General features: G+C 37.6%; 1 protein-coding gene across 7 annotated transcripts in view; it reads right to left on the reverse strand.

Moving 5' to 3' along the window:
• The window catches only part of LOC106621603 (serine-rich adhesin for platelets), a 194,638-nt gene that overhangs the window by 123,361 nt on the left and 45,207 nt on the right, over positions 1 to 26,070 (reverse strand). For 3 of the 7 annotated variants that reach the window (XM_070107222.1, XM_070107219.1, XM_070107223.1), the window contains exons 2-5: positions 25,760 to 25,957; positions 14,082 to 14,787; positions 11,027 to 11,200; positions 4,759 to 10,970 (exon numbers count right to left, since the gene is read on the reverse strand). In XM_070107222.1, coding sequence (XP_069963323.1) covers positions 4,759 to 10,970; positions 11,027 to 11,200; positions 14,082 to 14,154 — 6,459 coding nt within the window. In that variant the 5' untranslated portion in view covers positions 14,155 to 14,787; positions 25,760 to 25,957. The remainder of the gene's footprint in view (positions 1 to 4,758; positions 10,971 to 11,026; positions 11,201 to 14,081; positions 14,788 to 25,759; positions 25,958 to 26,070) is intronic. The other 4 variants (XM_036360004.2, XM_036360005.2, XM_070107221.1 and 1 more) reach the window with 3 other exon arrangements.

The following is a 26,070-nucleotide window of genomic DNA, read 5'->3' on the forward strand; positions in this document are numbered from 1 at the left end:
GCATAAACTTAAGATACTTTTCCACTTTGTTCTTCAAAGGGGTTCACTTGGTACTTGTGATAAAGAATTGTATCCACATTTTAACTTTAAAAATTCGCTAACGAGATAGATTACATAAAATTGACAATAATTATCTAACGTTTTTATTTATTTTTTTCAAAAATAGTGACATATTAGCATGCCATAACAGCTCTTGATCCTAAAATATGTCTATGTCTAACGAAATATCCTGTGCTTCAGAGAATTCGGTGTAGGATAACATGAAATAATTTAAAGCCGTTAACAACAACAAAATTTAGGTCAAATAATACCAACAAGCATATGTAACTGCCAAGTAAATTATACGTGAGTCACTTTTTCTATTCCCCACAGTTTTACAAGGCCACAAATTAGTTCAACGCAATTTAATCGAAATAAATAAGGAAAAAATAACACATACGTACGCACATATTAAAACAAATTCACTGAGAGTAAATGACAACAATTTATTTGTTGTGTCTCTTAAGGATTTTCGCATGAACTGGCAGGATGCAGAAGACAAGCTGACGCCGCTGCCGTAAACGAGGGCGACCAAAACCAAGAAAACTAAATATTTATTGCCCGAGAATATAACGATGGATGTAATGCCAGCGAAATAATATCATAGAAAAGTTTATATGTAAAAGTAGACCACAAAAATGGCAGAGAGAGTAAGGTTTCCAAATGTACACACAAACTTTTGAAGCCAAATAGCAAACAATGAAAAAGTTTGTGGCTTAACACAAAAAAAAAAAACAACAATACATGTTTACATATTTACATTTGTTAATACTCTAACAAAAATATGCAAACAAACAATTGACTGAGGCTTTTAAGCAAACACACAAATATTTGCATTAAATTTCTGGTAAGCGGTCTGAATTTCAGAAACATTTTTGCTATGTTTTTGCTTATTTAAAAAGGTTATAGTTTGAAAAATTGTTGTCTGCCACAAAAGAGTTTGGTGAAGGGAAAAACATGCATTTATGAAGCGCTCAATTGAGTCAATTATATGTATGTGCAGCAAATTTGCTAATTGACTCAATTAAGATGACGTCTGAAACGCCTATTACATTTTTTCATACCAATTTAAGGTTATGAGTTAAAACATAAATTCAGCAACTTTTCTATACGAAAAAGAATTTATAAAGTTGTTGAGAATTATTATTAGTGTGTGTGAGTGGCGAATACAACGATGAGTAATCAGACACAAAATTGGTTTCAGCCAAAAAATGAAACCAACGAATTTATCGTATGAATATTTTTATTTTAAAAATATCTTAATTATAATAAACAAATTTAAATTATATTAGAATATTTTTTCATATTTTCAAACAAAATGGAGTACCTTCAATCGAAACATTTGATTTTAGAATTTACTTTGCGGAAAAAAATTGAGTAAAACTCATGGCGCGCTGTTCGTATATTACATTTTTCTAATCAATTATCTTTCATAAACATTTCCTTTTTCGTGGCAGCCGAAATTGTGTAAGCAGCGACAGCTAGTGGGTGTAGCTGAAGGCGAATTCATAAAGAACTCCAGCGCACAAAACATTTTCGCCAGCGGTGTGCAGCAATCTGTTTGTTCATGGCGCCATTCAAGCGTCTTTAATGCCATATTTATTGTGCAAAGCTGGCGTAATAGTTGGAGGCATGACGGAGAGGCAGAACATAGCTACATAATCAAATCTAGAAAGCTCTTTGTTACTACATGAATTATAGGAAATTGATTTTCCTTAACGGCTCGTAGTTTTTGTGGTAGGAATTTGATAAAGCGGAAATTAAATTAAAAATATACGCGAAATATATGTAAAGCAAGTGGTGGTGAAAATATTTTTTAAGTGGTACTAATCTAAATTTGAAAAGTTTCGGCAAAAAGGCGAAAAAGATGGATAAAGAAAAAATTTGTGGTGGTTCTCTTGCACTTGTGAGTAGTTATTATGCCCTGACCAAGCAGCTGCTCATTTGTTGGGGCCGCTGATATCAAACCACTATAAGATAGAGCTGTCATACAAACTGAACGATCAAAATCAAATGGAACACTTTTTTTACTTGAAAGATATATTCAGGAAATTGGCCATAGAATATTGCTCAAGGTAACGCTATAATCTTTGAAGAAATTGTTTAGATCGGACCATTATACTATATAACTGCTTTACAAGCCAACAAAACCAAGTCAATTTCTTGTATGAACAACTTTTTTATTTGACAAAATATCTTCACGAACAATATCCGTACAAATTGTTCAGATCGGACCACTATAGCATATATAACTTGATCCAAATCAATAAAAACGATATTTTTATGCTATAAGAAATGGACTTGTGAAGGGTATTATAGATTCGGTGCAGACTTTTATAACCCTTCACTAAATCATAATAACTGTATTTCACAAATTAAAAACTGAATACCCTCAGCTACTCATGCTCTCCATGACAGTTAAGCCGTCATATGAGTGTTATTTAGTGGTATTACACCATGCAATTTTGCCAAAATCCCTATCAATGCAACAAAATCGCACAAACAATAACTCGGGGTTAGAAAAAACATGCTCAACAATGCACCAGCCAAATGTTGACGAGCATAAGATTGCTGGCTGGTTAGCAGCAGTCAGGCGCACGAACTATTTGGTTTGTTGCCAATCGACATATTAGCCTTTTTGAGTAGTCACACACATGCACACATGACTGCATACACATTATATACGCGTGTGTGAACACTTAAGCTAGTTTCCATAACGGATAAATGACATTGGCACATATTTGCGGTGAAATGGGGATACACCCTTCGCCGGTGTCACACATGCACACACATGTAATGACTAGCAGTGACCCACCCACTTTGTGAACAAGCGTGTGTGGGTGTGTCTGAGCATCGATTTGTTCAAGCCAAGCGCGCTGTGAGGGGTTTAGGCTTGTTTACACAGTTGCTTAAGTTGTTGTTGTTGCTCTGCGCCCCTTGAGATAATTATTACTAAGCACTTGACATACCACCGTGACAAGGCGGAAAAATATGATTGAGTTAAATGTTTTGAAAGCGGATGAGAGCGACGCAAATGCCTTTGCGGGTAGACGAACTGAAAATTTTCGCAATTAGAAATTATTATTTATTGTCCGGAAAAAGCTGTGTGAAGATGAGCTCAGCAAAGTGATTGTGCAAAGCATTGTAGTGTAATTAAAAACAAAATTGTTTGCGAATGTTGGTAGCTAACGAGTTTTTTGTGACGTATATTTGTGAGTACATAACATACTCGTAGGTATGTGTGTGTATATGTGTGTTTGTATTAGAGAAAATACTCTCGCAAATGTTTTTGTGTATTATTATACTCATACATACTTATAGCTACATAACAGTTAATTAGTTTGTTGTTTATATGACACACACATACGTACATACTCGTACATAGGTAGAAACTAATCACTTTTAATCTCAAAACTAGTTATTCGCGTGGCATTTAATTTATCATTGAGATATCAATGAAATATTAATTTTTTACAGTCATACATTTTTTTTTTAAATATTTCTAATAAAAAATAATTTTTTTAATTAAATATTTTTTTTTTAACTATAATTATTTTTTCAAAATAATAAATGTTCAAAATAACATTATTTTTAAAAATTTATATAGTATTTTTCTTCATTAATATTTAGTTTTTACCACGATTACCACATGATTAAATTAAATAAATGTATATAACGAAATTTTTTATCTAAGAAACTTTGAGTTTTGGCTTAGATAAAAACTAGAAATTAAAAAAAAATTGCATATCTATTCTTAAGCCTTAGAAATATTTATCAAATCATAGACTGATAAGCAAACTCATTAAAAATTAGAAAAAAAAGTAATAATAATAACAATGATAGTATTATTCACTCAAATTAAAATAAAAACAAATGGAAGTCATTAACAACTTCTGTGTATTTGAAACCACAAAAAAATTTTTGGATATGGTTGTTTACGAGCATAATATGAAACAATTATATACCACAACCACAACTTCCGATAGTAATTTAATATTTACAACAATACAAGCTTGGACATTCAGAAAAATTATATAAACATTGAAACATTGTTTTTGTTTTTGTGGAACATTTAGAGATAAAATATATGTATTTTCATATTAAATATAATATTAATATTTAATTACATAACCAAAGCCTCCAATTCCCACCAAATGTACCAAAATGTCATAAAATTATTTTTAAAAAATTATCAGAATATACGAGTACAAATTTAAAAATATTGTTGATGAAGATTAGTCCTAACCTTTTGTTTTAAATTCGCAGAAAAAAACGTAGATAACATTCGATAAATTGAAAATTGAATTTAAAAATAAAAAAATATATATATTGTTAGAAAGAGCTTTCAGCTTAGACTTGGTTTGAATTTCTACTCAAGGCGGAACCTAGCACCTTATTCCTAATAATTTAAGAAAAAACCCAGTGTTTGCAATTATAATGCTACAGCCACTGACAAAAAACTGCAATGCAATTTTTTTTAAATACAGTAACAACAATAATGCAATAGTGAGATTACGAAATCACTTTCTAAGCCATGCAAGATTTAGCTTTGCTGTTGCATTTGCTTTTGAACTAAATTGAAAAGAAAAAATACCAACTAATAATAACTTACTCGCAGCTGGAAAATATAACCATAAATTACCCTATGATTTACCCACTTCATGTCTACTTTACGCAAAACCAATCAATATTCATAAAATAAAAATCACATTTACTCACCAAAACATTTTTCTGATTCTCCTTATCCAACAGGAATTCCATACTTTTGTGCGGACGACGCACTGACGCTATCTGACTGCCATTAGCTGTTGTTGATTTGATGACAACAGCGCCACCGCCCCTGCCACCAACATCGCGCCCGTAAACGCGCACATCGTCATCATCCTCTTCCAAATCTATATTGCCGCCGCAAGCCGCGCTCATGTTCAAACGTTTCGCAACACCGCCACCGCCGGCGCCACCAACAACAACGTACTGCTGTTGATGCTGCTGTGGACCGACAATGTCCACCAGCGAACGCGTCTTACCCGATATGACCGTTTCGTGTGTGTCCAAATTTGTTTCGATTAAACCGATTTTGTTATTGTTATTGGTATGTTGCAAATACGCGTTCGACATGGTTGTGTAGGTGGGCGCGCCAATGCGTCCGTTACCGTCGCCGGCATTCGACACGCCGGAACCGGTTGCGCCGGTTAATAACATAACGGTTTCGCGTGTAACACCCGGCAAGGAGTAGGCAACTTGAGCCGTCTGTTGTGCCGCCGAGGGAGACTCGTATTCCACCGAATATTTGCGATCTGTTGTTGCTGTTATGACGCTCGCGTTTTCACTCGAATTATCGCCGTCACGTTGATTATTATTTTTTTCCGTTTGTTGTGACACTACTTCCGTAACGACCGACGTATTTTGCACATTAGCGGGCGCGTCGTTTGTTGCCGTTGCTGTGACTGCGCTACCGTTCGCTTGCAAGCCCGCATCTAACTGTTTTTCGATTTCATCGTCATCGTAGTACGAACGTTCGGCATCGAGGAAATCAGTGTAGAATTGACTACGCGACTTGAAGTTGGCTGCATTCGACATGCCATTGCCATCCTTGTGCGCATGTGCCGGCACACCGCCGCCACCGCCCTGTCGTCGGCCACTGCCAAAGTACTTGGTAATTATGGTCGTGCTAGAGGTGGTGGCCGGTATGCTGCCGTAACGATAGGGCTTCGGCGGTTTGCCGGTAACTAGCGGCTCACCGTTACGGTCTGTGATGGCGCGCATAGTATTCTTGTCACTGCCGCCTTTGTTCGAGTTGATAGTGACGGGTTTCGCGTTGCTATTAGTGGCGCTGTTGTTATTATTTGCGTTTGTTGTTGTTATTCCTGCCGGCTTTTGTTGATTGTTGGCGTCAATTTTTGCATCAGCTGGGCTGAAGTTGGCCGGTAGAGTAGCCGAATTGCTACCATTCGCTGAAGTTGTTGGTGATGTTAGTTGTTGCTGCTGTTGTTCTGGTAGTGTACCTGCTGGTGGTATAGGACCTTTTAGCGGTATGTAAATATAGTCGGGGCCGCTTTGAGCGGTTGCACGTTTAGTGTGGTTTTGCGTTGACGACATTTGTTGTACAGACGCTTGTTTTTGTTGCTGTTGTTTTTCTTGTTGTTGTTTTATATGTGGCAATGTTGCTGACTTACCGAAACTTTTACGCATTGTAGACTTGTCCACACCGTTTAGCTCGCCGCCGTCTTGCTGCTCCTGCAATTGCTGCTGTTGTTGTTGTTGCTGCTGCTGTTGTTGTTGTTGCAATTGTTTTTTGTTTTTGCGTCTCAGCGAGAAACGCAAGCCATGCGCGAAACGCGATAGGAAACCCTTCGAACTTGGATGTTTTTCATCCTTGAATTTCTTGTTTAAGAGCTCATTGTTGTTGTTGGCCGCCGCAGCACCGCTGCCGCCTTGGCCACCAACACCCACCGTTGCGTTCGACATTCTGTGGCGTGTCGTTTGCGCGCCACTCAAATTACCCACACTTTTCGCACGCCTATCGGCAACGCCCACACCACCCCCTATAGCACTTTCACACTTGGGCCCGTTATTTTGACCGTAATATTGCTCACTTTCGCGACGCTCGAACTTGTCGAGCAGCTGCTGCGACGCGTAGAGTATGTGATGCGCGCGATTTATGGGCGGCTCACTCAGTATCGGCAGGTGTATGCTGAGCGGACGCGTTTGCTCTGCACCGCTAACAGCCGAGTTATAACTATCGCTGGCGTTATCGTTGACGCTGACCGCACCGCCACTTGCACCACTAAAACTGCTATTCCGATTAGATTGCGCGTCGTTGTCGCTTTCGTCGTTAACAACGTTATTTTCGCTAGTTGCTTTTACTGTGACCTTCGTTTGTTCCGCGTGCACAACACTCGTTGTTGCATCAATGATCGTCGATTTGTGACTAACATTCGCTTGCGCTGTTCCAGCGTTCATCGTTTCACTGTAGTCAGCATTATTAACAGCGGCGTCGTCATTTGAGTCGAGTTTTAATGCTTCTCCCTTTGTCTCATCAGTGGCTTTGTGCGATGTTTTTTCCACGCCACTGCTGTTCTCTACCTGCTCTTGAGCGTCACGCTCTTCCAAGCCTATTGGACGCTCTGGCAAACGCGCGCGTTCTCTCTCTTGCTCTTCGGCCTCTTCTCGCTCTCTTACAATAATCATTGCTCTTACTTTTTCAATTGGCACCGCTCTTATTTGGGCGACACTCTTTGTTGCATTGCCTGCGGCGAGCGCGCTCTTCAATTCTGCGGCATAGCGCGCCGCAATCATTTCATTAACGCGTGTATTCTGTATTACCGTAGCATCTGCATTGTCCAGCAGCTCATCGTCTGTATCATCTTGCTTCTCAGCCCCCTCCGTATGCTGACTATCCAACTGATGGTGTTGTTCACCATATTCTTCAGAGGATTGCTCTTGCCAGGAGTATTGTGAGACCACCGGACAGAAGCTGACTTCCTTGCTGAAAGAGGTGCGCGAGCCCGCGGGCAGTAGTATACCCAACGGCTTCTGTGTGGCGGTCAGCGGCAGCTGATGCATTGAAGTGTGTGCGCTCGACACGTACATGTCGTCCTCCACATCGTTCGCGTGCGGATCGTAGGCGTTTAGGTTCGGCGTGCTAGATACCATATTGCGCTGTTTCGCCGCATTCGCTTGCGAGTGGAAGCGACGCTTCGGTATCGAATTCGATTTATTCAACTCACTGTTGCTCAACTCCTTCGGATCAAAGTTGCATTTCTCCAAACTCTGCGTATAGCTGGTGTGCAAATTGGTAGGATCCTGATCGAAAGTCTTGCCGCAGGCCACACTTGATGTATTTGTAGTTGACGTATCACTCGAAAATAATGGCGCGTCGCTAATTAAACTGTGTGTGGCCTCGGATTTACGTGCGTGCTTCTGACGTGCGGGCGGCATTCGTATGGTCAATTGCACATGCTGCGCCACGGCCACTTGCTCGTCGGCGCAACCCACACTACCGCCAACATTGTCCATATCTGAATAACTTGAGTTGGAGTGTTTGCGCTGACGAGGCGGTGGACGCGGGCTGCAGCTCGGACGTTCCAGCATGTCTTCGGGTGTGGGCAAGAGTAAATGCTCGTCGGTGTCAATCGGTTTATCATTGAGAATCGAAACGTTGCGATCGTATATTTGTGACAGTTCATCCAGCAAGAAATTGCCTTTGCAAATTATATGTTCATAATCAGCACTGGCCGTGCTTTTGGGCGTGTCCATGTTTTCGTTGTCCAAGTCGCGTTCGCCTTCGCCCTCACTTGTTAAGTAGTCGCAGCAACGTTTCAAATTAGTCTGTGCACTAATGCGCTGTTTATCCGCCTCCAACTGTTTACCTGAATAGTCAAGTTGCGTCAGGTCCTGATAGCTAGCGTTCATATAACCTAGCGATTGACTGGTCCAATGACGGTGACCTTCACGTTGCGCTCTATAACCGAAAGCCGCCTCGAAACGTTGTAGATTGCGTTCACGCCGTTCGGACCAACTGCAAGTACGCCGTATTCGGTACGAGGTCGCGGTGTCGAAGAAATCCTCGTATTCGGCTTCGTCCACACTCGAATTACTGGGACTAGTTTCACTTGTGGCTTCCTCTTCAGGCGATGATTTGCTCTGTCTATAACGTGTATTAACACGTTTTCTACGCCCCAATTTATTCAGTTCGCTTGGCACACTCGATATGCGCCGTCCGCCACTGACGTAACCACCAAAACCACCAATAACACTACTTTCGGTTGCACCAATACATCCACCACTACCGCCGCCAGTGTTGTTGTAGACACGTTGTCGTTTTCTAGCCTCTGGCGTGGACTCGTTGTCCGTTTCGTCACTGTGACTTTCACGCGCCGATGCTGAGCCCGATGCCGATGTCGATGTCGTACTAAAGTCCGAATCGTCTAAATTGTATGTTGCTATATTTGCGCCACCGTCCGACCGTTCGATGTCTATAAGTTCATGTTCTGACGTCTTCGTTTCGCTCCGTGCATGCTCCAGACTGTAGCCGTTGGTATCGTGTGCGTCGTTCGCGTCGCTTCCGTTGCGTTTCTCCGACAAAACGGGAAAATATGTTTCGATAACTGTATCGCAGGTTATAGGACTTAACGCGTCGCGTATATCTGGCAAACTGTTTCGTAGACTCGCACAAAAATTCTCGAGAGTCGAACGCTTTTGCGCCGCTAATAGCTCTAACTTAGCGGATGCTGGCGATTCACGCTGCGTTCGTTCTAATTGTAATTGTAGTTGTTGTTGTTGCTGTTGCAATTGCCTCGGTGTTGGTAGCCATGTGAACGAAGCGGCCGATGCGCATGTGGATGCTGAGGTGTTGGATCGCGCGGTGCCGCAACTGCTGCCTGATGACGCCGACGCCGCGGACGACGACGAGACATCAGACGCCACGGGCGAAGGCGAGTGCGCCAACGAGCGTCGCTTTTCGAGCAACAAAGCGGCAGCGGTCGCCTCTCGCGTTGGGCTATTTTTAACACGCTCATATGTTGGACACGCCGATACATGCGATACATAGCGCGAGCTGATAGCTTCTTCTGTATCTGAATTGCGCTCCACATCACATTCGTCCACATAGTCTTCATGTTCGCCTTCCCCACCGTTGAGCGCTGGTGTTTGTGGTGATGTTCTGGGTAGTGGCGGTGGTGTGGTTGACGCACTGAATGACGTTTCGTCGTCCGTTGTTACGATGAATGTGGCGTCATTTATTTTTGGCTGACATATATCATGCCCTACGACGTAATGGTTTGTGGACGCGACATCGGTGTTTATGTTGTGATTGTGGTTGGGGACGTTTTTGGAATGTGGTTGTTGTGTTTGCTCTTGTAGATGTACTGTTTTTGTCACACTGTCAATGGCCTCGACGGTATGCCTTTCCACGGTGTAGTCGTACTGCTGGAACTCCTCCTCTTCCTCGCAGAATTTCTCGAAATTCTTTGGTATACTTTTCGATTTGGTGCGTCGCAGCGTCGACGGTTCACAGTAGCCCGAGTCTTCCGAAAGATTCTCCGCCGAACTTTTACCGGCACGCTGGAATGCCATGATGCGGCCATTACGCGTGCCCGCCGTGCTACTCGAATCTGTCAAATCTTCCGCCGAGGGCTTGGATGCGGTTAAAATGCTATTGCCTGACGAACTGCTCGAGCTGGTAGATGACTCTGAGTCAGATTTTACTTCACCCACCGTCGCTTCCATCAAATTTGCCTTACTCGCACCGAATAGCACACGCTGATCGTCATCGAAATTCAACTTATCCAAATCGAAGTAGGTTTGATGTAATCGGCCATCGGAGGACTCGAAACGTTTCAACAGCGAGATCTGCGAACCACGTCGACTATTATTGCCCGAATTGCTGCCACTGTTGGCCCCACTACGCACGCCGTCTTCGACATTCAAGGCGCTGTTGCTGCGTGCGCCATCGAAACTGAGCAGCGATGGCGAGGAGTTGCCCAAACTGGACATGCTTGCATGCTGCTCCTGCAGTTGTAGTTGTCGTTCCAATGACTCAAACTGTATCAGCGAGGAGGAGCGACTAAGCGAGTGATACGATATGCTATCCGAATCAGAATATTCGTCGAAACGACGACTACCGGTGCTGTTACGTTGTGGTACCACCGGCTGCATCGGCTGACCCCAGCTGTCACGTGTGCAAGCTTCATAGGCGAGAAAGCGCTCCAAGCTGTTACTGTTCGCTTCATTGTTATCAAACGGACGTTGGGTGCGACGCAAGAGCACAGTGTCATCGTAACTGCCCGACACAGACTGTGCTTGGCTTTGTGGTTGTGTGTTGGCTGTTTGCGCAGCTAAACTCAGCTGGCCGCCGATTATAAAGTCATCACAGCGTCGCGCACGTTTGGCAGGACAGGCGAAATCGCGCTCTGAGATCGAATCGGGATCTGTAAGGAAAGCCGATTTAAGCAATTGGAATAAATTACATGACGTTTATTGTTACCTTTGTTAACTTCGACTCGTATGACAGAGCCGGTCTCCGATTCCGTTGAACTCCAAAAGTGTTCTCTGCTCTGCTCGTACTGGTTCCAGCTGTTTTGCGCGTGCTCCTCATCCTCCGACGTCTCTTCGAGTATTGGCTCCAGCATCTGTCTCGAACTGGACAAGTATATGGCATCTGTGGAAAAGAAAAGTTGGTTTTACAGTAGTTAAAAAATTCAAACAAGCAAATGTTCAAGTCTAAGAGTCAGACCTAAGCTTTGAAGACGCCATTTGCGCATTGCCACCCTTTCGAATGTATTGTTTTTATACCCTACAAGCTTATTTTAGTTCGCTGCGTTTCTAAGCCACGCGTCGGCTCCCAACAAACACAAAAGCTAAACCGTTTCTAAACGCGCCCAATACACAACTAATCAAGAAGACCTTTTCAGCAATGTACCGCTTCAGCGGCTTCATCAGTTCGCAGTTGCAATGAGCACCAACACTGCGGCGGCGGTGGCTGGCACTGCAGCTGTCTCGCGTCTGATTGCATTCTGTGCTTATGTGTAGATGTACATATGTGTAGGATCACACTGATCGCGGGATCGCGGTGGGCGGAAAGAAATACTTTACAAAGACTGCAAGTCAGACAGTTTGGGAAACAGACGACGAGTCTGATGTTGTTGAAAACAACAAGCAACAACAAAGCAGGCGTAGAAGAAGAAGATGAAAAATAAAGCAAAAGGCCAAAACAGTTCCAGTTTGAGGTACTGCGCTGCAGGCAGCAGCATGGAAGTCAAGACAATTACCCATCTTCATCGTCTTGGGCCGCAGCGTTGATTTGTCTGTTTTGCTGCCTCATGAATTTTCCCTTTTACAGTTGAGCATTTAGCTGAAGCTGAGCCCCGGCCACCAGCACAACGCGCATGAGTCTCAAACTCAAAAGCACTATGTGCTATATACATACATACGTGTACGTATGTATACATGATTCATTCATGATCACGATTCATTTGTGCTGACGTAGCCCTAGCTGACTTGCCTGAATCTCGAATGTTGGGCCTCGGCCGACAATCGTCGTTAATAATAAATTTATTAATTAAGTGCAGATAAAGAAGCAGCGGCGATGTTTGTTGTCGTCGTCGTCATTTTTGTTGTTGTTGCTGTTGCTTTAGCTTGATGTGCAATGACGCGCAACAGCGCTCAACATCAAAATGCCGGTAAATGTCAGCATTTGTGCAACAACAAAAAAGCTCTTTCATGTGCCATTTTCGGCCTTCGTCTGACACTCGTAGTCAGTCGGCGTCTTGATAGGCGTAGTACCGCCCAAGTCAGCTTTGGCATTTAAAATATTTGCTTTTATGCTTAGCATTGCAATTGCTTACCCGGTGCGAGCGAATGCTGCAAGATCATGAGGAAGAAAGTTTGATTAGCGCTACTGCGGTCATTTCTTTTATTTATGGCAAATTGCGGTAATTTATTAACTGCAATAAACGAATTACAAATTTATGTGACAAATGAACTTGTCCATAGTCGAACATAACCTCAAATTAAACAAAAAAAAAATGAAATGAAAGCATAAATTGCTGATAATTAGGGGGTCATAAATGTTGAAAAGTTTCGCACATATTGGGTTCTTCGAAGACAATTTTATCGAAACCAAAGAGTTAAAGCTCTTCTCTCAGGATATCTCCTCCTGACAACCCTTAAAAGACCCAACTGATATATTAAGCGATACGTTCACTACGCTTAGCATTTCAGTCTATTATAATAAAATAAATGGGCTCCATGTTCCTCTTCTTTTAGCATCTACTATTTGGCGTACGTTCTAGTTTAAATCTATTGAGTCGAAAATCGGGGATACACTGGACAATTTGGGAAGCTGGATATAAGCTTTTCGTGGCTTCAAAATAATATTCTATTAAAATATTCATTGACCTCGCCTATTTAATTTGTATACTAATAAAGCTTCGTCGTAATTGACAAGCATTAAGCTTTATGGTATTTATTGTATCAAAATCATGAAATGTTTGAGATCTAGTCTTAAATCTACTTTTTTACATTAAGGTTCCAAAGTCTGAAGGTAAATTTAGTACTTCATTACTATATGTCATACTATTTGTCAGGTTGGTATCAAAACAGTTGAGAGAAGCTTCTCGATTAGAAAAATCGATCATAAAACAATAAGGTGATGGACGGTTAACTCTACTTTTAAATCAGTTGATCAGTTTATTGACCAGTTCAAAGAAATAAGTATTGTTTGAAGACCTTGACCTCTAAAGCATGAATATACTGTTGATTATATTGGTAAAAAACTACTTATGAATTAAGAATTCTACCTCATAGCTGAGAAAAGAAAATGAAAGAAAAAGAGAATAAAAGTAAGCCTTAGGAGAACAGTACAAGTATATATATTTATATTATTTGACAGGTTTCGCATGCCCTGACGTTCGGCATGCAATACTCCGGTACCCGATAATATCTAGTCCAAAAACTCTATCTATTTATCTATCTCTATCTTTACAAAATACACATTAAGACACAATGTCCAGAAATAACCAAAATATGTACTTGTAACACAAACTTTTCAAGCCACAATCTGCCAAAAAAAAAACTCAATGTCGGAAAGAGATATGCATCTGAATGCTATATCTGCACAGTGGGGCGCAAGTGATCAAAAACTAGGACAGTTTATTAAATATAAAAAAATTATTAAAATATTCTAATTCTTGTACTGATAAATATCAAGCTTTCGAAAAAAAATTATTACCAAACATTTTTTTAATTAAAAAATAAAAAATAATAATTAAAATTAAAAAAAAATAATTTAAAAAAAAATTATAAAAATAATTTTAAAAAAATAATAATAAAAACAGAATAAAAAAATTAAAAAAAGTTGTTAAAAAACTAAATATATTCCCTTGCACCCCAAAGTAGGCAAATTTTCTGAACTCTTTCCTTTTAAACTGCTATATGTTATGGTATATATAACTTTTCTTCGTTCTTAAGGTTCTTCCAACTTTATCAAATATCACTTGAACCCACATAATGTAAACCTGTATATATTTATTCCTACTCACCTTGTTGATCGAATGCCGACATATTCCATAATGCTGGTGTGTTAATCACACCAGCTAAATCCAAATGCTCCATGTTTTTTTGTGTGTAGATTTTCTTATAACCGAAATAATTTTTATTAGATTTGGAAATCTTCCTCTCCCACTGGTTCTCTGCTTTAATTATTCCTTGAGCTTAAATGTAAATTCCTTTTTTTCAGCTCACAAATCTATTGTCTCTGTTATCTGCTTTTGACGTCAGCTGCAGCGAGCGCATGCCGTTATCGTTGCAATTTCGCTGCTTATGCAATCAACCTCCAAGTGTTGGTCGAAAATGCTTGGCGTAAATGCGTTTTTGCTTCTCTTGCAGTGACTTTCCGCAATAAAATCGCAATTCACACGTTCTTCGTCTTTCTAACGGCACACACTGCAATTAACAATCAATTTACTTTTTGTTTGTGTTTATGTGTGTTTGTGTGTATTTCGCGTGGAATTTTTGTTGCCTGAATTCCGTCTTGATGCTTTAACACATTCGCTTCGATTAAAATGGCAAGCGGCGATCTACTTCCACGGCGCAAAACAATCCTAGCTATTTCTCTTTTGTTTATTATTATTCGGTTTCTCTATGTAGTAAGAGTTTGTATATATGTATGTCTAATTGCTTTACATACAGCACCAAGTTCAGCATTCGTACAGAAGTTAATAAATTTTCGATAAGCGAAAATGATATCTGAAAAGATAAGAGTGTAAATTTGTATATAAAGAACCGTTAGCTTTAAATAAAAGTGATTAAGAAGTGTTGTTGTTAATGTTGCTATATTTGTATGATGAACGTCTACGAGGCCAACGAGGTTTGATTGCATTAACGCATACATTAACGGTTCTGCATAACTGAGTACAAGCAAATGTGTGTATTGAGGAATTTTGAGCAGCTGCCTGGAGCAGTGGTTCCCAACGTAAACTAAGTGGTCAGGTTGATCCACCAGAAAATATATTTTTTGTAATAATACGAAATTTTTTTTGTAATATTGAAAGCCTTTCAAATGACAAAAATAGTTCTCAGAAATATATAATCTTGATTAAGTACTTTTTCTGTCATTTTCTATTCTTTGAGGAGAGAAGCGACTTAACTAAATTTAAGTGACAGTTTCTCTGAATTATATAGCCTGTATAGTTTCAGTTCTAATTTTGTATATCTTCAAGCGATCTTAGCTACCAACAAGTTTGGGAAACACTGCTTAAATGCTGCTATATATATTACATATATGGGTATGTATGCATTTGCGAATGTCATGAAAGTGAATTGCAAATTTATTTGTTCATATAATGGAATTTTTCTCTGACTAAGACGAGTACTTTCCTGGATCACTGGCCGGGGAGTGAAACGCGCACACAAAAAAAAAAAAAATTTAATAAATGAAATCAAGTAATGGAAAAAAAACGTTAACTTCGGTTGCGCCGAAGCTTTAATCCTTCACGATGAAAATGTTTCCCTTACAAGAACTTGATTTTGATCGATTAGTTTGTATGACAGCTATATGCTAAGTATATGGCTGTGATCTGAACAAAATATTTGGAGATTGTGGGGTTGTCTTGTACAATAATGTATTTCAAATTTCGTTAAAATTTCTTGTCAAATAAAAGGACTTGTTTTTTGATCGATTATTGGAAGGAACACGACGTGTGCAAAATTTCCGCTCGATATCTCAGCAACAGAGGGACTAGTCGCGTATATACATATAAATGGATTGATAGACAGACGGACATGGCAAAATCGACTCTGCTCGTTAATAATGCACATACTGATCATTTATATATACTATATTTATATATATCCGACTTTATACAGTTTATGATAAATGAATTGGTAGAATAAAAAATATAAAACTATAAAAAAAGTCTCTAATCTGTTTTGACGCAGATTTTCAACAATTGAGAGTAAATATACAAATATACAAGCCCGTACATATATTTTTATTCTAGAAACAGGTGAGCAGCACGTAGGAAATTTTTGTTTTGCACTATTTTTGGATTACTGATCAAATATTGTGATGGAAGCAAGCGAATTTTCTACTATTTGCTATTGCATTTTTTCGAAATTTTTATTGAACGTTATATCATTTATACACATATATTATATATACATATATCATGCCATTTCCAAATGTTCAAACTAGTAATACTTGTATATGTATATAATTATTTACTTGTGAGAACTGCACGAATGCATTTATTTTTATCTACAAAAATATATATTTCTGTAAACAAATATGCCCATGCAAATCCAAAAGCGCATTCAGAAACAGCTAAACAATTTGTGGCCTGCACGGATTACTACAAATTTTTGGAATTTTTTCTAAACAGCTTGAGAATAATGAGATCATCTGCTTTGAAAAGGAAATATTGTTTAAGAAAGTTTGAGCAGATCAAGGTTAGATTTACATGAATTGGACAGCTTGGCAGCTATATGAAAACTAGACACTAGTTCCGAGAGTCGTAGATATATTTTCATAAAGCAATGACCAGGCCTACTTTCACTATTCCATCGAGCAATGTGAATCAGCGTTGTTAAGAAAAAACCAGGGCTGTTTGATTCTAGAGTCCTCGATATTTGAGGCTACATTCGCGAAGTCTACGAATCGCTCGTTCACCAGATTTTAAGTGGCAGCAGGTAAATTATAATTTCAAACGTCACAACAGAAAATTTATTTTATATTTCTATAAATATATCAAAGGTAACACTACGCTGGATAGTAAGTTAGTCTGTTCTTCCCAGTAAATGTTATTGTTGTGTAATTCCGAAAAAATGATATATGACATTATTAGAAAAGTCATATCTGATGGGTCCGATGGTTAGGAGTTTTACTTCTGAGTCATTACAGCTGCAAAGCTAAACTCAATCCCTTCTCATGTGTCTACATCGCAAACCCTGGGCAACGTGAACAACTTTTGTACGAAATTTGGTAACAAACCCTATATAGGAAGCTACCTAAAACATAGCTTCATTAGAAAAGTTCAGGACGACACAAATGATATATATATATTTGATTTTATTCGGCCAAAATCGCTTATGCAGTTAAAGAGCCGGCTAGTAAAAAGCCATGCATGATCGGAATAGGTATAACGGTTACTTAGATCTTTAAATTAACCGCCAGAAGCTTGGAACAATAAGTTTTTGATGATTTTTACACAATTCGGTACTTTTCAAATGTTTCTAATGTTTTATTTTTCTTTTTCTTTTTTTTCTACAAATTTCCTTAGCATAATTCGTGCGTAAACCGCAATATTCGTTTAACTTCGTGTGCGAAATTTCAACATCGTTCGATTATAAAAACGAAAAACACAGTTACGACAATAATTTTCGCGCCACTAAACAACTTCACGCTTTTTGGAATGGAAACACGAATAAAGCAATTCGGTAAATGACTGCTTCCCGTCCATTTCGACCAACTTTCGTTGCGGACATTCGTTTCGATACTACTCGGAGAACATCATTTAACATTTTAGTGCAAAATTTACATATTAGTTTATATGCCAAGATGCCCGAAAGATTTTCATAAATACAAAATAAGCGATTTTATAAGAAAAACAATGATAATTTTTCAAAAATCGCTAAATTGCTGGGCTTTTGCCCGCGATTATGAGTGTCAGTGCTTCATTAGCGTTCTAGTGCAAAAGCCTTTTGTTGGCGATTTTTCAGAGTTAGGCCGAGGGGGCTGTGGCGATGCGGTGGCTATTGGGCGCTGTGTATGGACATCTGTATTGCCTCACTTTAGAGACGATTGTTATTCTTGTTGTACTAGGTTGAGGTGGAGGCATTTTGTAGTTGTGGGCATGACGCAAAGCGAGAAGCGTAGAAATATATGTATATAAAAAAAGAGCTATCATACCTTTCTATTGCTTCTTCCCAACCACTTACATATGTATGCGGTTGGTTTACATGTATATACATGTGGATATGACTATATCTATGGCATTATAGGTGTTTTAAGTGTGTCTTTTTTCCTCTGACGTGTGCGCCTCTTAGGATTTTCAGCGTCAAATTTTATTTTTAAATTTTTTATTATTTTTATTTTGGTCTTAATTGTTTGTTCAGCGTCCGCTGCCATTGTTTCTGCTTTTTCTGATTTGATAAAGCTGCGATAATTTATAGTTATTCATTGATATTTTGTCAGTTTTTGTGCATCGTTATTTGAAGTGCGTGAGGGATTAAAATTTGAAGGGTATATTCATGTATATATAAGTACATATATGTATGTTTGTATGCATGTATATATATTTTTGTATAGATATACAAGTATATTGACATAACTGGATATCATTCATTTTGGTGTAGTGAAAATATTGACAGTTTCATTAGCAAGACTTCGAAAAAAATCCAGCACAAAAATTATCAAAATAAAAGCATGCCGCTCTCAGGGTGTGGTCTCTTAACGACAATAAAATATTTTTTATAACACCAGATATTGTTTCTATATAAAAAAAAAATATCTACGAACACAAAGTACAAAATTTACATCAAACCACAAGACTACAGTGTCGCGCATTTTGTGTTTTGAGACTTGCGTTAGATTTTTATACTTGGAATAGTCTATATAGTTTGCCACGAAGTTTGTAATACCCGGAAAGAACCGTCGGTTACCTTGGAAATGATAATCTGAATACTCGTTTTTACTCCCCAAGAAGCTGCTCATTTGTCGGACCCGCCGATATCGGAACACTATAGCATATAGCTGTCATACAAATCGACTGTTCAAAATCAAGTTCTTGTATGGAAAATCTTTTTATTTGACAAGATATCTTCTCTAAATTGCTGCAATCTTCGAACATATTGTTGAGATCAAGACCATATTGATCGATCAAAGTCAAAATAAGGATATCTCTTATACCATTTTATGCTATTAAAAATGCATCTTTGAAGGGTATTATAGCTTCGGTGCGGTTCGAAGTTAACATTTGTCTTGTATTTATATGAAAAATGTTTGTAGATATACAATGAAAAGTGTGCGTTTTCTGTTTTGAGACCATGATTAAATTTTTTTTTTTTTATTAAACTTTGAGAACCTTGACTGTTCGGTACAATATTTATTTAGAATTTGTCTGTTTTCCAGAAAAACTGGTATCTAATGGACATCTAAATGCACTATCTCAGTTTCGGGCAGGATTTGATGAAAGTGGTGGTTTATGTTTTCACAGCAATAATTCAAAGCAATCTAACCATTGTTTCGTAAAAACCTTCGAATAAGGAAAAAAAAGGCTTTCCGGTACAAAAAGAAATGCATTTTCTGTTGCCTTTAAGCTTAACTGAACAATTAATTTGTTTAGTTTTCATACGACGAGTCTAAGTACAATAAGTTCGGAGATGACCTGAACATACAATAGTAATAGAATCTTCTTCTTCTTTAAAAATTTCTTTACTTATAAAGAAAGATAGTTTTTAATGACCTGGCAAAGAGCGCAGGCACATCAGCAATAACGGAATCGTTGAAGTGCAATCACAACTCGTTCTTGAGAGAAAATACCAGTGATCCTAGCGACGCTGATACGAACATTCGCGTCAATAATCCAAAGCATTTGAGGGAGGTACGAAGCAGAGACGATCAATTAATCAAAGTAAAATTAGAAAGTGACTGAGTAACTGTTACTGACAGCACACCAATATTATAGCACTGTTAACAGTAAATAACTGAAGGGGATAGTGCCGATTCAAATCAATTGGCAATACTTATTGAGCACTTATCGATTTAATTGAAAAATGAGAGTTGCTGATTATTTTTTCGCAATTAAAATAAAATATGTCAGAGATGATTTGTTGTCATACTGAACATAGTTGTTGGGTTGCGCATATACATATATGTATATAGATAGGTATATACATACTTCCGCCGCATTTGCATTACTTTCTAAAGCTTACTTTCAAGTAAAAATACTTTGTTTCTATTTTTATTATAAAAAAAACACTAAATTGTGACCTCGAAAGTGTGGCAAATTGTCACAATGGGTTTCGTAGTTGTCACCCTGTACTTTTGGCAATTAAAGTGGTCAATATGATTTCGATTAATTTGTATTTCTAAGAAAAGTTTCCACAAACATTTCAATAAATAAATAAAATATAAACTTGAAAAAATATGGAAAATTTTTATTTCAAGCAAGAGAAGCGCAATAAATAATTGCCTTTTGGTTTGCGTATATGAAGGTTTGTTATCGCAGTCAGACATATAGACAAAAATAACAACAAAGATATCTAAGAGCTGCACTGATTTGCGCGAATAGTGAAAGGCATTGTAGTGAGTAAATAATTGATAAGATTTCTAAGGAAACTAAAAGTAAAACAATGTAATTGCCGGCGGACACAAAAATCGCGTAAAAAGCGAGTTAATGGAGGAGAATATGTGAAAAAGGTGTACTTTGTGGGAAGTAGAAGTTATTTGTATAAATAGCTGTGAGTTATTGAAGAAATTTGCTGTATATGTATTTTTTTATGATAAACTAGCAAATTTTTGGTACAAGACAATTTAAATAATAAATTCTAACTAAAAAGGGCGCTACTAAAATTTACTGCTAATGCGTTTGTTTGTTCGTTAGATCTAAACTTCTCTCAATTTCACAGCCTTTGGATATTTAGTTCGTTATAAAGCGAGTCTGTTTTGTTTGTCTAGGTGTTTGGCATTTTCAAAGAAAGGAGCAAAGTTAAGAAATATAGATGACACTTGCAAAGATATCAAAGGAACATGTTTGACGGACTTATCGTTCATTATTTGCGCTTGAGAAAGCTCTCTGTAAAGTGGATGCCGCTTGAGCTCACAATCCAGACAATGCATGCACCTTGTCACAAATCAATGAAAACTAGTGCAAAATTGTATGATTTAGTTTTAAATTGTCTCCGCATATAACGTCTTCTACGGATCTGGACCCCAGCTACATTTTTCTGTCCTCAGGACTCAAGATATTGGTTACTTGAAAGCAAACGAGACAGAACTATAGTTTACAGCATAAGGCACCACAAAAATGATGTCGGAAAGCTGGAGAATATCTATAATCAGCGCATCAATGCAATACGAGGCTTTTCAGTCTTTCTTGTATCTTTCAACCATGTACATTATGAGTGCCGACAAATAGTCCACTAAGAATACAAAATTTTAGCCAAAAATAGAAAAAAAAATTATTAACAATATACAAATACACAATTACATGTCTACAAATTTTGTTTCGTTCCTTTGCAATGCTTTCAAACACTTCGATTTCTTAGAATTTACACAACAAAACAATAAAAGCCTTTGTCGCAATTTCAATCTGATCATAAATAATTAAACGCTAACTACGAAATTTGTTCATTAGTAAAAATCAATTTCTTCATTATTATCGATGCTAAAATCAAACAAAACGTAATTTTTTAGCTGATAAATGTGTTGGGAATTTACCGAAAGAGATGTTATGAAAATCAAATATGTAAACAACCGTGGAGAATATGAAAAGGAAAGCAATAAAAACGTTAACTTCGGCTTCGAAGCTATAATACCCTTTACAGGTGCATTTCTTATAGCATAAAAGGGTATAAAAATATGTTTATTTTGATTTTGATTGGTGAGTTTGTATGACAGCTTTATGCTATAGTGCTTCGATATTGGCGATTTCTACAAATGAGCAGCTTCTTGGGGAAAAAAATACGTATGCAAAATTTCATATCGATATCTCAGAAACTTAGGAACTAGTTCGTCTATGTATGTACATACAGACGGATAGACAGACGGACATGGCTAAATCGACTCAGCTCGTGGCGCTGATCATTTATATACATACAGACATATATACCTTTTCAGATCTCCGACGTTCGCTTTGTATAATGTTATCACACACGTCATATACATGAACGTAAAATTAAAACAATACTACAACAACAACGAATCAATTTTTTCTCGTGGCGAAAACTTGTATTACTCCAATCGTAGAGGAGCCAAAACAAAAATTCGTTAATATGGTAAAAGTTAAAAAAAAAAATGCGCACAAAAATACAAAAACTCATTCACAAAACACCAAGCGATCGCTGATAAAAATAACCAAGACCAAAAAGTACAAATTTAAGCATATCACACATATTCGTCTATATAAATATATCTATGTGTGTGATAGCGATATACATTAACTCTGTGTGAGTGGCCAATAATAAATTAAAAACAAAAAGAAACTCAACGGTGAGCAGAAACAGAGTGCCCGAGGTGATTGCGGTGCATGCGGCGAGCAGCATTGCGTCATTTTATAAATTCTTTGATAAACCAAAATAAAATTGTATTCAAAGGGAGAACTTGCAGTAAGTAAGCTATAAAAGCAACAATAAGAAAATATTTTACATTTAAGTGCAACGGAAGGAATGTGGAATAGAGTTCTCAGGTGAAATTTATTTGATGGGGAAATGTCTGCTATAAAATAAGTCAATTAGATGAGAGCATTGATTTAAGTGTGGCCGAAGCCTTAGTAGCTTTCAGATACACAGAGACTTATAGAAAAAGATTTAGTTTGTAAAAAAGGCGATATTATAGCCAACAGAAGATATGACCTGTTTAATTAAATTCATTTCTAAGAAATATATAAATTGTACTGACACAAATTTTGGAGATTACTTAGGATAGGTTAGGTTAGGTCAAAGGGCCTCACACTAAAGGCAACACAGAATCCTACTTGGATAGCTGTGAACACCTAACATAGCAGTGAAATGGACATGGTTAAGAGTAAGTGGTTCAGACGATCTCTTGCGTTCCACTCTGTTCCAGAAGGATCTCGCAGTCGCAGAAGTTTTGATAGTTGACCAGTTTGCCAAGCTCAGGAGGTACATAGACAAGGCTAGAGCGCAAGAGGACGGCGGAGTGCCGTAAAAAATGCCCTTATGTTTATTGAACCTTATCTGTCACGTAGAATGCAATAGCAATATCAAATGAAACAAAAGCATGTCTCTTTGGCAATGCTATATTTACAAACGAAGGCAAGTAGTAAACATATTTCTCTTATTATTTCTTTTAAATAAGGTATGTATACATACTGATCCATTCTAATTTTTATTTTCGGCAAACAATTTCAATCGGTCGCACATTCACCTGAATCGCCAATTTCAGTCACTTTGCTGCCGGGCGCACCACCGAGCGGTGGCAGGCTTAAATATATTGGACGCCACAGTGGATCCAAATGCAAACACAAACCGCAAGAGCACTATTAGCCCATTCAGGCAGTGGAGCGTATTCGACGGCAACCGACTGGCAACAGCCGGCGAATCGTTTGTATGTCGAAAAGTAAAATTGTGTAAATGCCGTTATAGGGGGGGCAAGCAGGCAGCCAGGTTGGACAAACAACTAATTACCTATTTATTTTTGGTGTGCAATTTTTTCTTGTTAATTTCTTTATTTCGGTTTGTTATTGCCGCTTCCTTTCGCTTTGTATTTTTTCTGGCTTATTTTCGCTTGTAATGTGTTTATTGCCGTGAATTTTCGAAATGAAAAGTGTGTCTGTGGTAACGAAATTAAAAGTATGATTAGTTGCATCAATTTAAGGGGCGTTTCTGCTTCTATTTCAAATTCAATTGCTTCATTCGCTCGACGGTCAATGACATTTTGCACTATATTCGAAAGTGTTGTGGAATGAAGTGTAACGGTTTAGTGAAATTCGTGCATTTTTTCAGTACTTATCGATAATAGTTATAAGGACGCAAGAAGACAAGATAGTTGAAGATAAAAAACAATTATTTAACACCAAATTTTTTCATAAAAATAAATAAAAAATACGTTAAACGTCTAAAGAAGTAGGTTTGGAGCACGGTCTATGCTTCTGTTGCTTGTGTTAACAGAGTGGATTGTAAAGGCGCATAATTAAAATAACAGCGCAAATCCTTTGACACATGTGTGACCTTCGTGAGAATAAAGCAATAAATCTTAATTTCATGTTTTCTTACTGACGATCTCGCAGACCCTTTACAGGTGCATTTTTATAGCATAAAAGGATATGAAAAGATCTTCATTTGGATTTTTTTGACTTGATTGATCAGTTTGTTTTGCAGCTTTATGCTATAGTAGTCCGATGTGAACGACATGTTTTGAGATTTCAGCGTTACTTTGAATACTAATAATCTATGCCAATTTTCGAGAGAATATCTTGTCAAATAAATAATTTTTTCTATATACGAACTTGATTTTCAACGTTCAGTTTGTATGGCAGCTATGTACTATATGAGTAGCTTTTTGGAGAGAAAGGACGTGTGAAAAATTTCAGAACGATATCTCGAAAATTGAAGGTTTAGACAGAAGAACATGGCTAAAATGACTCAGTTCGTCAGTAATCAATTATATATATATACATATATTAGGTCTCCCTTCTCGGTGTTACAAACTTCGTGACGAACTTATACCTTGTTCTGGGTACAAAAATTGTTGCCTGAAAAAAAAACAATGTCCTCTAAAATCATCAATTTTCTTATTACTGAAAATTCAACACAATGTCAAATTTTTCTGCCACTATAATTTGTATTATCTTTTGTAGGAGGTTAAAAGGGTTTCACGGCTTCAAAATATCTATTTATTTATTGACATTTTTAGTTCTATAACACATCTAGAATATTGTCCCAAATGCTCCGAGTAATAGTTTTGGAGATACAGCCTAGAAAAGTTGCGCGCTCGTTATAGGTCACTTAAAACTTTAAACGAGAAGAAGATTTCTCACGAACTATTCAACCGATCTTAACGAAATTTTACATAGACCTTTGAGATGTTTTACAAGGACTAGAACGAAGAATTTTTTAAATTATCACGATTTAAAAAAAGTCGAGAAATTTTCTGCAAAATTTGTTTTTTTTTTTTTTTGTAAAAAAATGTCCGCAAAAATACTATTTTCATTTGCGTTTTTTCTCGTTCAATACTTTTATGATCTCAATTAAACAGGTATTTTTTTTTTACTGCAAATGTTCCTGTAGGACGTTCATCTGGCAACGTGGAGTCACCTTTTTTCCGAGGAACTGCCTGAAATGACGTCGTAATAGCCGAGTTTTTAATATTTTCCTTTGAAAATTTCAGAAAATCTTTGTAAAATAATTATCTTTGGAATAATAAAAAGTTTGAATAAAATATTTCATGTTTTATATGGAAAAAAAATTATTGAAAATAGGTCGGTTTTCTCGAGGAAACCCATGTAACCCCTTAACAACAATTCGAACTACCGTATTTACAATATGTGTATAAATTATTTGATTTACAAATAGAGAGAGAAAAAACGAGAAGATCATTGGTGGTGGAAAGAAAGCTACTGATAGGTTATAAAGCGACTGACAGCAACACGCTAACCACAATTGAAATGTAAAGTCCGGTAAAGCATTGCATTAGCGACTTAACTGCCACTGTACAGCCGCTTGCTTCCATTTGAGACCCGATAAGACTGATTACAGAACAGGTAAAGTACATAAATTTTCGAAATGGCGAGCAAATTTTCATTCGCCACATTTTTATTAGTTTACCAACGCTTAACCACCCAATACTACAGATTTGTGGTAGACAAGTTGTATCTACACAGCTTTGAATTTGCGATTAATTCTGAAACGTTTTTATAGCTTAGTAGAATTAGTGAAACAATTTCTTCGTTTGCCAAATATACCAAAAACATATCCGAAACAGCAATATGCCGCAGGCGCAGAAAATTTCACCGGTTTTCAAATTATGCTTTATACACACCTGTAGCTGTTGAACTATTTCATAATTTTCGTTGCTCTGTAATACTTTAGGCACTTTGGGAGAGCAAATATAACACTATTTCTTACTCCCTTGCTGGTTTCTTTTAAGCTAAGAATACTTTTATGGCACAAAATTAAAGTTTTACAGAAATCGCAGTCGTTTGATAAATATATATTTTTTTCGATTTTTGGTTGCACACTTTTTCTCAAAAAAAAACATTCGATTATTAAATTTTTTTTTAACTTTCTTTTTTTTTCATTTACGATTCCGTATGATCGGAAATACAAAAATTGTTACTGATAAATTTTCGT

The sequence above is a fragment of the Bactrocera oleae genome, chromosome 3, assembly GCF_042242935.1.
Source record: "Bactrocera oleae isolate idBacOlea1 chromosome 3, idBacOlea1, whole genome shotgun sequence".
Taxonomy (NCBI): domain Eukaryota; kingdom Metazoa; phylum Arthropoda; class Insecta; order Diptera; family Tephritidae; genus Bactrocera; species Bactrocera oleae.